Raw genomic sequence first — 14,409 nt, 5'->3', positions numbered from 1 at the left:
TATAATTTATTATCTAATATATAATTTCGAATTATAATTATATATAATATATAATTTCGAATTATAATTATATATAATATATAATTTCGAATTATAATTATATATAGAGGTAGGATAGTCACAGTGCTATCCATTGTTCGGCAAACCTTTAACAATGCATTTACAACCTTTGAACAATACACGGCCCCCTCAGGATCCGGTGACTAATTATATATAATATATAATTTAGATAATATGTAGTTTATTATTCACATCTCGGACAGTCAACTTTGAACGTACATATCAACAGAGCAATTCGCTGAAAGTAACAAGACAATACAGTGAAATATGTATTGGTCAATTATTTATTTATTTATTTATTTGGAAAATTTACAGTTTATAAAGTTACATAGATTGATAGTAAAAAAACATAATTATGTTAAGTAAACCATTAATAATTTTCACATATAGGTAAAAAAAAGAAAAGCTCAAACATTTAAAATAAGAAACAAAAATGATAATAGAGTAAGATAGTAAGAGAAAACAAAAAGAAAAAAATAGAAATAACAGTATAATAAAAATATCAAAACAATAAGAATAATAATATGATAAAAATATGAAATAATAAAAATAATATAATATATAACAAAAAACAAAAAGACAAAATAAATACATCAAAATAAAAATTCATAATCACAATCGTAAATTTTCAATAAAATTAATCATCGAAAAACAAATTTGCAAAAATCACTCTAGCTTGTATAGCATTAATATTAAATAAGTCAAACATAGAAATTGTTAAAATTAGTGTGTTGACGGTGGAGCTTGCACGCCAGATGAATGAGCTTCTTCCATAATTAGAAAAAGTATTAGGTATGTAAAGGAGCTCATTACATCTAGTCATTCTATTTGGCACACGCAATGATAGTCTGCTCAATAATTGAGGACAGTCGATCGAGCCGTTAAGGATGTTCAAAATTGTTGAGATGTCAGCTATCTCCCTTCTTTTGACAAGTGGAAGTAGATGCTGACACCTACAAGCATCTTCATAGGAAGTATCGGCTACTGATGTACCTCAAGAATCTCTTCTGAATGCGCTCCAATCTGTCTCTTGCACCAGAGTACTCTGTGTTCCAAACTTGGGATGCAAACTCAACAATACTTCTTACGTATGCACAATATAATATTTTGTATGATTTAATAGAAGTAAAGCATTTGGAGGACCGGATGACGAACCCGAGGGCCTTCGACGCTCGAGCTACAACATTGTCAATATGTTTACTAAAGGATAGATCAAAGAGTTTAAAAAGACTCCCGAATCCCTAATTTCCGATACCCTTGTGAGTCTACGTCCGTTGATTGAATGAGGTAAGTCAACTGGACATAGTTTTCAACTGGACATAGGACATTTGATAAAACTAGATCAAGAATACGGTCGAATAAGTTAAGTACTCCATTATATTGTTTAAAATTACAAAAATGTAATGCATCAATAAGAGTCATTTCGGTGCTTCTTAACGAATTGATAGGTATAAGTCCTCCTCTGGAGATATCCTGGGACCATTGGATGTTACTTAGATTGAAATCTCCCACGATTAAAAATCTATCATCCGGGTAGTTAGTTGATATAGTAGACATGTTTTCAAGAAAATTAGTAAGTTGAGTATTAAAAGAACTACCTATGTTCTCAGGACATAAATACAATACACATACATGAAATTTGAGAAGGTTGCGATGATTAGTGGTGTTGCGTAAAGTGAGAGATATCCAGATATCCTTCGCAGAAGAGTGCCACTCTGGACGTGAAACAACTCCAAGTTCACGCTTAGTAGCCACAAAGCAACCACCACCACGTATTTGGTTTAAGCTAACATAATTACGATCTCTTCGCCACACTATATATCTTTCATCAAAGAGTTCCTCATCACTTATAGTGTCCATCAACCAAGTTTCAGTAAGCAAAATAATATCATAATTGGACATGTTTATATTTCGTAAAAAAATTTCAGTTTTTGTACGGAGACCACGTACATTTTGATAATATAAATTAATAGAATCCATTAAGTGGTCTCAGAAAAATAATAAAAAGGTACACATATATATATGTGCATATACAAATGCATATAAACACATACACACATATGTACATACAATTATACACGAAAATACACATGTCCATATGTATACAAACATAAATATGAAACGTATCAATAGAGTAGGAAAATAAAGCACATGGAAATAAGGAACATGGAAAGTACACAGAATAAAATATAGCAATGTAATAAAAATAAGATAAATTGTAAAACGTAAATAGAATTGGCAATTGATGAGTACGTAGTGATAGACGTGTAGATATCCAGAAGCATAAATATCAGCAGTTATGTGTATATGAATATAAATATACACATACATACTTGCATCCATAGAAGCGATACGGAATTACTGAGCAAACCATCATTCGTGATACCAATTGAGTTAAAATAAAATTAATAAAGCGAATTATATAGTTTTTTGGCAAGTATTTGTTCATAATATAATAATTAACAATGATTTAGATGACAATTGACGATAGAATTGAAAATAAAGTGCGTTTAGAAATATAAGAAAGAACCAATAATTAATAATGAAAATAAAAACCATAATATATAGGTAGAATTGATAGAGTGCGTAAAGATAGACGTATGAGCTTACTTGCATAGGTAAACATAGACATATGTATATAAATGAACATGCATTAGTAATTATAAATAAAGATATAGAATTGTTGTTCAAATAATAATTATTGATGGTAGTAAATGAATTTGAATATATAACAATAAAGTGAAATATGGAATTAATTAGTTTGTAATTAATTATGCTACATTTACATGAGGCCAATTGTTAAGACATCCTACTAAGCCAAGCCAATATTTACCTCGTGTAAATAGGCACTCCGAGAAATGTCCTCGAGCTATTTCTCAAGCCGTTCCATTTTATTAAGACCCCTATACACGGGTGATCGTAAGCGACGGATCGCCGATCGTTTGGAATATACAAGCGATCGGTCTCCGTGACGAGCCAGAATGTTAAATATATATATATATATATATATATATATATATATATATATATATATATATATATATATATATATATATACATATATATCAGTGGCGTGCGGTAAACTCTCTCTCTCCCCCCATCGTACATCCTCACTTAATTTGCGCGAGCAGGATAAAACAGGAACAAGAGGAACAGGCTTTTCCTTCCGTATCCTGCGCGCGCACATTAAACAAGGCTGTATGACAAAAAGAGAGATAACTTCACCGCATGCCACTGATATACATTATATATACATAGTACCGTTTACCATGCACCCTCTTTTTTTTTGATCTTTCGAATTAAGATCTTTTACAATAATGGAACAATAGATGACGCGCTTCCGGTCCTACCTCTACTGATAAGTAGAGGTAGGATAGTCACAGTGCTATTCATTGTTCGGCAAACCTTTAACAATGCATTTACAACCTTTGAACAATACTAATAATTTAATTTTATTGAAAATTTACGATTGTGATTATGAATTTTTATTTTGATGTATTTATTTTGTCTTTTTGTTTTCTGTTATATATTATATTACTTTTATTATTTCATAATTTTTATCATATTATTATTCTTATTATTTTGATATTTTTATTATACTGTTATTTCTATTTTTTTTCTTTTTGTTTTCTTTAACTATCTTACTCTATTATCATTTTTGTTTCTTATTTTAAATGGTTGAGCTTTTCTTTTTTTTACCTATAAGTGAAAATTATTAATGGTTTTACTTAACATAATTATGTTTTTTTACTATCAATCTATGTAACTTAATAAACTGTAAATTTTCCAAATAAATAAATACACAGCCCCCTCAGGCTCCGGTGACTACTGATAAGTTTGTCGTGTGTAGGTAAGACAAAATCAAGGTATATTGGCAGATCGATCGCAGTGATATATCACCCGTGTGTAGGGGGCTTTACAACGCTATCCAACTTTCAACGTCAATAGCTTCCCCCGCCATTTGCGCGTTGGATTGGCTTGTACATTGGCCTAGCCAGTAAGTCAAACAGTCGACTGCTGGCTGCACGTGTATTTTTCGTGTTTTGTGCGTAATTTCATTGATATGGTTTTGACAAAATGGACTTCCGACACAACCTCCAAATTTATAGCTCTGTATAGAGAACAGGAATGCCTCTGGAGAACTGATAGTTTGGCATATCGCGACAAAGATGCGAGAAACATAGGTCTGAGAAACATCATTGAAGGGATGATGCTTCCAGACCTTACTCCTGACGAAGTAAAAAAAAAAATTAAGTATTTACGCTCTACTTATATGGTGGAGGTAAATAAACTTAAAAAATCTATGCGATCTGGTGCCGGAACTGGATCAAAATACAAGCCAACTTTATCGTGGTTTCGTGAGATGGATTCATTCATAAAATATCTACAAGTGAAAATACACACACAGAGTACATTGGTAAGTTTTTATTTTATTTCACATAAATGCATATCTTCTTATGAGTACATATAGCCAGCAGCATAGCTCGGTCGTTAAGCTTCTGCTTAACACTGAGAGGCACCGGGTTCGATCCCACGAGCTGACCTCGATTGGAAAATAATTTTTCTGAGTACATCTGTAGTGTTGCTGGTCAGACTTGGATATTGTGACTCCAGGTCGATCGTTTCCTATCAGTTTGTCAATTTTCTCCGATTTCATTGTTGAAACGGTTCCCGTTTAAAAATTGGCTATAAATCCTGCCTGCCTACTATGTCACTATTTGAAGTATGATTAATGTACAATACAATTTATGTACAATTCATAGATGTCTCGTTAATTTGCGAGTTTTTCAGTGTCTCGTAATTTAACGACTTGTAATAAAAAGGCTGCATTGTAATTATAATCGTAATTTGTAATTGGCCAGGAAGGCCAATTACAAATTACGATTATATATTTGATGATATAAAACTTTAAAAAATCATATCTTAGCAACCAACACCTATTTATATAAGGTCAGGTTAGGTTAGGTAAAGTTAGGGTTGGCCGTATTCATTTAAGATTGGGTTGTTAGGGTCGGTATTTTCTTCGCTGCTGACGATATTTTGATAGAAATGCTTCGGCAACATTATGGGGCGGCAGGAAAAAATAAAAATTATTATTAGTCACCGGAGCCTGAGGGGGCCGTATATTGTTCAAAGGTTGTAAATGCATTGTTAAAGGTTTGCCGAACAATGGATAGCACTGTGACTATCCTACCTCTAATTATTATAAACAGGTCGTTGCTACGATACAAATAACAAAAAAAAATAGTCGAATGCGATTCAAAGTTAGATCGCATACTAAGGTAGACCGCATACTAAAGTAGCACCGATTACACTGAGCAACAAAAAAAAATGACCAGAGCGGAGAATATGCGAACACCCGCATATTCCCAAACATCGAATATTATTCATATGTATTATTGACGCGCGCGGGAAACATGTTTGGCTGGGACCGTTTGGGTTTCTTGGGCTTCTTTCACGATTCACTGTAAATTCGTCGAATTCGATTCGCCGAATATGAGTATACCGAAGCGAGTAGGTCGAATAGCAAGATACCGAACCACGAGCGTACCTAATTTAATATTTTCCTAACCTCAGTATATCGAATACAAATTGGTCGAATGTAAGCTTTTTACGTTGACGGATAGATGGCACTTTTGTATTGATAATTTCAGGATTATTTAAAACAAAATAATATCGGCTTCGATGGTGTTGTATTTTTAAATTTATATTTTATTAATAGATGGAGTTTTGTGACCCTGTGAAATTTTTATTGATCTGAAGAGAGTCGATCACTGACACGTATTTATGGTTTTTAAAAAATGTGCGTGTTTGGATTTGTATTTAAGTGATAATTCAAATATCATTATCTTTGGAACTGAAACTTTTTACTGCGTAATAAAATTTTAATCGTTGCGCTGTAATTTTTTTTTTCATTTTCAAATTTATTGGAGGTGGCTTTATGTTTCTTTGAATTATTATATATTCTAAACCTTGTATCGAACTGAAATTTCATATCTATAAGTTTCAACTTGTAAATTAACTTGTTTGCTCAAACTTACACTATTTTTCGGATTTTTTTAATTAAATGTCTCCTCTTAACGAAAAAATATAGTCCTTCAATCAATATTAGATAGATAATAAATAATAAACAAGTTTTATAAACCGAAAACGAGCCTTTTATTACATACAAATCTCAAAAATGTTGCGACTAATTGATTTTTTGTGCCAAGTGCCGTTTTATTAACCCTTTGACTGCTACAACAACGATAAATCGTTGTTTTGAAATCGGCGAAGATTGCGACGACGATCGTTGTTGTCAGTGGCACGAAACATTTTTTTTATATACGTATTTATATTTATTTTAATTAATTATTATATAAAATAAAATGACTACAGGTTTATAAATTCCAAAAACTTTATTTTATTACTTGCTCAATAATAAAAAACTTAACATAAATTACAATTAAAAAACAAGTATGACATGTACATTTTCACGTTCGATCCAGAATAGAGGCAGAGTTCTCTGTCGATGTTGGGTAGGGGATGACTTTAAGGGTGGCCAGCCCACAAAAATGTAAATAACGACCAGCCAGTAAAATAAACTAGTAAAAATAATCATTTGCAATAATTTAAATGTTCTGATAAGCAACTACCATGAAGTCCTTTCTGACATATAATGCATATAGTGCGTGATCTTTTAACAGGGCCACCATTCTTTCTACTGCAAACAACACAAACTTTTTCTTTGCGCTCAGGTAGTTTTCTAATTCCACCACTATTTATCTCATGTGCATAAGATGAATTTTGTTTTTCAATCATCCAATTTTTTTCAATGGTCTCTATGATTTGAGATATGAATAGATAACTTGACAGAATTGGTTCATTTTTATTATTTTTATATATTATATATGAATTTACAATCATTCTAGAAATTATGCTAAAAACTACTTTTTTCCAATATTTAGCTGTCCTTCTCTCATCCATATATACATAATTCATCATGTCTGACGTGTCTACACCACCCATGTATTTATTGTAAGTAATTATTGAAGATGGCTTCGTTATAGTCTGGACTTGACCGTGGATGGATTTCGTTATTGTGGTATTTTGTGCCTTTTCATATGTCAACAATAATAATACATCTAGCGAGTATCATAAGAAAACGATACCATAAATGGAATAGTAACAAAAAACAATAGAAATCCGCTTTCAATTATATAGGTCACGAGACGTCACGAATTCGTGCAATCAATCAAATGCAACTGAAATGCATACAAAATTTTTATGATACATGTTGAAAAATTATTTGATTATTTGAAAATTCGCATCCTTGTGTGTCTCGCTCACACGTACACAATTAAAACCAAGAAAGAAAGAGAGAAAGACCGCTACCTGTTTCAAATGTATCGCATGTTGTAAAGATACATGGATGTCTAAAAATAGATTATTGAAAAAAATAATGCGTCGGAAAACAATCGTCAAAACTTATTTAGTGTATATATGTAGGTATCTCTGTCGCACGCACGCATGTAAAAGCAAAATAGAAAGAGAGAGCGCGAGTTCACAACTGCTTCTTAAAAATGTATATAAAGTATTACAAAAATTACGCGCGTTCGGCGAAGTAAGTATGTAAAAAAAAAATATAATATTTTTTTTTTCAAAATAATTACAAATGTTAGCATTTTTCGCTTGGACATTGAAAAACCTCGTAGCAGCCAAAGGGTTAAGTGACAAGTAGTACTATGAATAATAAATCATGTCGCATTCATTAAAAGCCTAGGTTCTCATATTCATAAAGTAGATGTCATACGATGAGCACTTGCCATTTTTAAGTATTTCAAGCAGAATTATATTAATAGAAGGCAATAAATTAAACGGTCAAAATATAAATCATTTTTGGGTCAGAATAAAATCAAATTTCGGTCAGAATTTTAATAACACCACGGTCATAATTATATATAAATAATTAATCAATGGTTAAAATAAAAATGGTATATGGTCAGAATAAAAATGATAAATGGTCAGAATAAAAATGATAAATGGTCAGAAAAAAGTAATAATTGGTCAGAACCAAAAATAATAAATGGTCAGAATGTCGAAATATATGGTCAGAATATTTAAAAATAACAATTAGTCAGTCAGCAGAAAATAAAACTTTATAGACAATATTGCAATTAATTAGGTAGATGTTTTGTTGAAGAGGGTTGTAGATAGTGCGTGAGCGCGTGCGAACTGTCAATGTCGAGATGCGCGTGCATACGAATGATACTCGTCTGACGTTTGTTTGGCTGTTGTCGTCTTGACCACTTGAATCTCCAACGTTGCACGCACTAGTAATGATACTAGTGCGTGCAACGTTGCTAACTAAATGAATCAGACCATTTGTCAACATAATTCTGACCATTAAATACAAATTATGACCAATCCAGTTTAAATTCTGATCATTCAATATAAATTCTGACCAATTATTATAAATTCTGACCAATTATTATAAATTCTGACCATTTAATATTTATTCTAGTTCTAGTATTCTGACTGTTTAATATTAATTCTGACCAATGTAATATAAATTCTTACCAATTTAATATAAATTCTGACCAAAAATGGATTAAAATTCTGACCCGAAAAATTCGAACCTTAATAGAAGTGGCTTTGGGCGTCATATTGTTGTCAAGTGACGATTGTCCATAGACATTCCTAAATAGTTTTAGAACCGGTCATATTTGATGCTTGGTGCTCGACGTATGTCCGATAAAAACTTATCTGTTTGTTTATATTATATCTGTTTTTTTTCTTTTTTGTGTTATATTTTTTGACCATTGTGGCGCTTTAGGAATTCCTGTTATGCCACAATGGTCTGTTTAAAATAAATAAATAAATATTACTCGCAAGATGGGCAAGTATCGGTAAAAATTGCAAAATGCATTCAAAAACACACAATAAACAACGAGATACATTTTTAAAAGAAGTAAATTGACCGGATTGTATTTCGTACGTTGTAGAGTATTTATAGAGACGTACCGCGTAATATTGACAACATTTATTTATTCGTAAGGGCCCTTCAATTATTATTACATTTCTCTGGTATATAGAGTTTAAGGGCTATCTGCAGATAAATACGACTAGACTAGACTGCGGATTGAGAGCGTAATTTTTCCAGGAATCGGGGCGGTTTGGCTCTATTTACAAAGCTAGAGTACAAAAAAAAGGTTCGGCAAACCTTTAACAAAGCATTTTAACAATAAACGGCACAACAATTGAACAATAAACGGCGCGCTGTGGGTCCGGCCACTAGTTATAACTAGTCACCGGACCCAGAAGGTGCCGCGTATTGTTCAAAGGTTGTAAATGCATTGTTAAAGGTTTGCTGAACCTTTTTTACAAAGGATTTACAACAATGGAACAATGGATAGCACTGTGACTATCCTACCTCTATTTATAACTAGTGAGTGGAACGGAAGCGTGTTGTTTATTGTTAATTGTTGGCCGTGCTTTGTTAAAGGTTCGCCGAACCTTTTTTTTGCACTCTAGCTTTGTAAAAAGACCCAAAATGCCCGATTCCTGGAAAAAGCATGCTTTCTCTGTCTATGCGTTTTGCCTGTCTATGTTACTACGCCATCTGTTGATATCGCGTCGAAAAATTACTAAATAATTAAAATTACTGCTGCTGGTTTGAAAACGGCTACTACTGGTTTGAAACTCGGCTACTACTGGTTTGAAACTCAAAATTCGGTCAATTTGTATTTCGATATAAAGGTATTAGACGAATTTACCTTTCGGTCTACAGATTTTCGGTGAAAGCGGTATTAGTGGAATAGCATTCAATGAATGGATTTCGGTGTATACCATTCGACCAATTTACATGATGCCTTCTTTCACGATATGCTATTTCGGTCGCTCACACATGCGAATGTATTTATGCGTCTCGCTTGCACATCTCTGTTCGCTTAGTTCGCCCCTCACCGTTTACCGTTTAGTTGTCACTCGTCACTCGGCAAACGAGCTTGTATGTTGGAGTCCTTTTTTGAATTTTGGAAAGTACGGAAGTCTAAGAACTGAGTACTTACAATGGATAGAAGGAAAGGGAATAAAAGTCGCATGTTTCCGTCGGCTAAAAGAAAAAAAAAATATATCAAACGAAAGATACAGTTTGCACCACGTTCGAACCCCAGGTAATAATGCTTTCTTGTGACTTAGTAACTATTATTTACTATACAAAATGTAGTGATCGAGAATATTCTCCAAATGATTATTCTCGCGACTTTACAACACTAGCAAAATGATGCATATATATGTACATACTCGGTCTCCGTGACGAGCCGGAATGTGAAATTACCGAAAACGCAAATATCGGAAGGCAAAGATCGAAAATCTTTCGACTTAAGATCTTTCAATTTTTGATCTTTGCCTTCCGATATTTGCGTTTTCGGTAATTTCACATTCCGGCCCGTGAGGTAGACCCATACATACTTAATGGTATTCTCGATTTACAGTGACATCGATGTAGCCAATGCTGCTGCTTTTGGGAACTTAGCTACAGCCTCCACAAGTTCTGGACCGACATCATCGTATAAAGTTCCGCGAGACTTACTCGATCAAAATTTATCAGAATTAGCTAGATCAACGTCATCAACGAGGCTTGGTGATTTAGTTATAAAAGCAGAAGCGGACAATACCGACGAAACTTTTATCGACGTAAAAGTTGATGTTTTTTGGCCCATAAAGGTATTTTCTTCTTATTGGCCTCAGATTGTCAGGATTTTTTTCTAGCTTTGCAGCCTTTTAATCCACCATCATTAAGCCTCCTTCTCACCGTCCTTGCTGAAATTTTTGGTGTATCAACTCCAGTAACTTCAGCAGCCAGCTCTGACGACGTCATTTTCCGGTTTTTTAACGATAGACGTACCAAATTGCGGTCTTCTTGAACTGTTGTAGCCCTTTTTCTTCCTGATCTGGGTTTGGATGTATTAGATCCAGTTTCCCTAAAGCGTTTTTTGAACTGCTCCACGTAAACAATTCATTTTCTAGGCAATTTTTAATTGGCTCATGCCTTGAGAGTTCAATAACACAATATTTGCACGTTACCATTCTTCCAATTTTGTGACATTTTAATTAAATTTGATGATAAATTAAATAACTAAAAAAAAAATTTGGTGTATAGGTAAATACAAATCGTCAAAAGTTACAACACGACAAACTACCACGACAGCTTTCGCTAGTATGAGACAAAGTACAGAAATGCTCCCTTTCATCCACATGAACAAAAAAAACCGTTTCATATTCTCTAAATATGTGTTACAGTTACATGATTCTGATCCAAGCGTTTGTAAAATGTCCTATTTCAAAAATATCAACAAAAAAACGGGGAGCTTAAGGCTTTTGGCCAGAATGTATATTGAGTGAATGCGACAGTTGCGCCTCGAGCAGATAATTACCTATTTTAAATCGACAAAATCGAGATTTCGTATTCCCCAGTTTTCTCCTCCGAAACTGGACCAATTTTATAAAAAAAATCATCATCGGTATGAGAAAGATATCTTCTATGGTTGTGTTTTCATATTTTTTAAAAAATAAATCGTTAAATTGGCACACTGGACTCTTTTCGTGGGTGTAAAAACGAGGCGATTTTATAGATTTTTAAATGCTTTTTATTATTACTAAATTATGTTCACAATACATCTTATATCTATTTTAATAGATACTGATCTACTGATCATTTTCTATTTTGCAATTTTAATTTAATTTTGTTAGTAATCTACTGATCATTTTCTATTTTGCAATTTTAATTTAATTTTGTTAGTAATCATAGTATTATATTATTCTAATGTTAATGTACAGCATAATAGGAAAAAGAGCTCAAAAACCTATTTACAATTCTTATAAATTCTCATAATACATCTAATACATAATATTAATTAAAGACTCTCTTAATTCGATGATCTAAAGCAGGTTGTGTTTTTATTGAATCTGTGTTTATACCTGAAGGGTATAGCACTTCTATTGTAATCACCGAGACTCTTCACAAGTGTGTTAGTATGGTTATTAGTGATTCTGTCATAGAATCTACTGGTTAGTTTGTTAATAATGTCTGTAACTAACAGAATATTATTTATGGCATGCAGTTTTTTCAAGTTAGTATATATGGGTGTATTATCAATTATTTTTAGGGATTTATTTTGTATTATTTGGAGCTTGGAATATAGATTTTTGGTGGGTCCTGGCTCCTATAAAAAATAACTTATCAAAAAAATAAAAAAAATATATGGTGGATATCCATAGCATATTAAAAAATAATTTAATTTAAGTTTCAATTCGCTAATGTTTCAGTCAAAAATCCTACATTCTTCCGATCGGTTTGAAACTTTGCTCATTATCTCTCATATATATTTTGACTTCACTAAGATGTCATTTGTATTAATTGCAGAATACTGGAACAGAAAACTCAAATGTCGACATGCATACAGAGGCCGCCATGGAAGAGGCAGGCCAAAAAACAGAGGCTGGTAGTGAGCATTCAGATCGAAAAACAGAAACTGTTAGGAATCAGGCAGGTCGACAAACAGAGACGAGCAGGGAACAAATAGGCCGGCAAAAAGGTGCCGGCAAGGGGGTAAAATTTGGCGGAGTATCCAAACGTTCCCATATACAAGAGTTGCATTCAGTCATTAAGGACATAAAATTGATAAGCGAAGACCTAAATAAGGCAGAAGTAGTAAACGAATTTGATATTTTCGGAAAATCTGTCGGAGTACAGTTGAAGGCTCTATTTGAGGAAGACGCCATCGTAGCCCAAGAAGAGATACAATCGATTCTAGCTAGATATAGGTTAAAAAAAATAAGGCATACAAATGAAATCCCTTGTATTGCCGATACAACATCATCTATTTATAAAAGTAGTTTATCACGACAGTCGGATAGTGATGGCGTAGCACAATTCATACTCGGAGATTGAGTATATTGACAAAAATGAGCATCAAATGTTTCCAGAAAATTGATTTGTAGTATTTAATATGTATATATGTATGTATTGTAAATATCGTAACACAAATTATAAATAAATAATTAATGAATTAATTAATTAGCTTTTATTTTAGATATAACATAATATATACATAGGATCCTGGATGCAGAGGGTTCCAAATGATACACATGGAGTAGCTTAGACAGTTTGAATCCATATGTCTTTACCTCGCTCGTTCCTAGTCACACACTTCATATCATGCAGAGTTCGAAAATCATTCCTACATACATATATGCTTTACCTAGATCTGATCTTCCAGCTCTCTGTATGTATGTAGCATCACATATGTGCTTCTGGGATAATATTCGAAATAGCTGCCATTTAAATTATAAAGCATCTTTGTAAAAGTCTGAAGCTCTAGTTTTTTTTTAACAAAAATTTTTCATTTACAAAAATTGAACAATGAGCGGCACTTTGGCTATTCGTACTCTAGTGATTACTGGTCACAAAGTTACTAAAATCTCTAACGGAACATCTGGCAGCCGAAAAGTCCATCATATTAACGATAACCAGTGCCGGTTTTAGGGGGGCGGCGCCCTCGGGCGCCGAGTATGTTGGGACGCCATTCCATGCACGAAAGGCGCTTTAAAATTTAAAATTAGGGCGCCAAAGACACAAATTTTTTTTAGATTAGAGTGCTGAAGGCGAAACTTAAATTGATTAATTTTAATTGAAACTTATCTCCGTCTACAATGTCACAAAATAATTTGTCACAATTTTCTAAGGGCGCTTAGAAAAAATTGCCGGAGGGCGCCATAGGGTGTAAGGCCGGCACTGACGATAACTAAGCCCACTTGAAAGGTCAAGGAATTGACCCTTAAAGCCTTCAACATGAGGCCACCACCCCCCCAACGAATATAGTCTAATGGTGCGTACGCACCAAGCCAACGAACGGCCCACAGGCCAACTTTTAAAACCAGTAGCGTACAAAATATCGAAATAAAAATTAAATTTAAAAATTGAAATTAAATGTCAAAATTAAAACTATTATTATTATATTAAAATTAAATTCAAGTATCAAAATAAAATTATAATCATTATATTAAAATTAAAAGTTAAAACAGAACATGCACAATTTAAATAAATTTTCGAGATTGACCAAAAATTACATCATCAACAATCACATACAGGTAATCCTCGACTTAAGAAGTTTTGACTTACGAAGATACGCACTAAGATCGAAAAAAAAATCAAAGAATTATTATTTTTACAATATTATTATTTTTATTTTTATTATTATATTATTTTTCGTAAAGCACAGTTACTGAGAATATATCATGTATTAGTATGGGTGATCCAACGATTTTTGCTAACCCGGGGTGTTGTCGGTCACATCAAATGGATTT

The 14,409-nt window shown here is 32.9% G+C and overlaps 2 protein-coding genes across 2 annotated transcripts in view; one reads left to right on the top strand and one right to left on the bottom strand.

The window, feature by feature from the left end:
• LOC143914760 (uncharacterized) overlaps positions 1-14,409 on the bottom strand; it is a 1,424,209-nt gene that overhangs the window by 147,435 nt on the left and 1,262,365 nt on the right. The gene's annotated exons all lie outside the window — the stretch shown is intronic.
• On the top strand, positions 4,063-13,113 carry LOC143914579 (uncharacterized). The gene is made up of 2 exons (XM_077434843.1): positions 4,063-4,477; positions 12,467-13,113. Exons 1-2 carry the CDS (start codon positions 4,124-4,126, stop codon positions 12,992-12,994), a joined length of 882 nt encoding a protein of 293 aa, XP_077290969.1. The 5' UTR covers positions 4,063-4,123; the 3' UTR covers positions 12,995-13,113.

Source organism: Arctopsyche grandis, chromosome 7 (assembly GCF_051622035.1).
Source record: "Arctopsyche grandis isolate Sample6627 chromosome 7, ASM5162203v2, whole genome shotgun sequence".
Taxonomy (NCBI): domain Eukaryota; kingdom Metazoa; phylum Arthropoda; class Insecta; order Trichoptera; family Hydropsychidae; genus Arctopsyche; species Arctopsyche grandis.
This window is presented reverse-complemented; position numbering and strand designations above follow the sequence as displayed.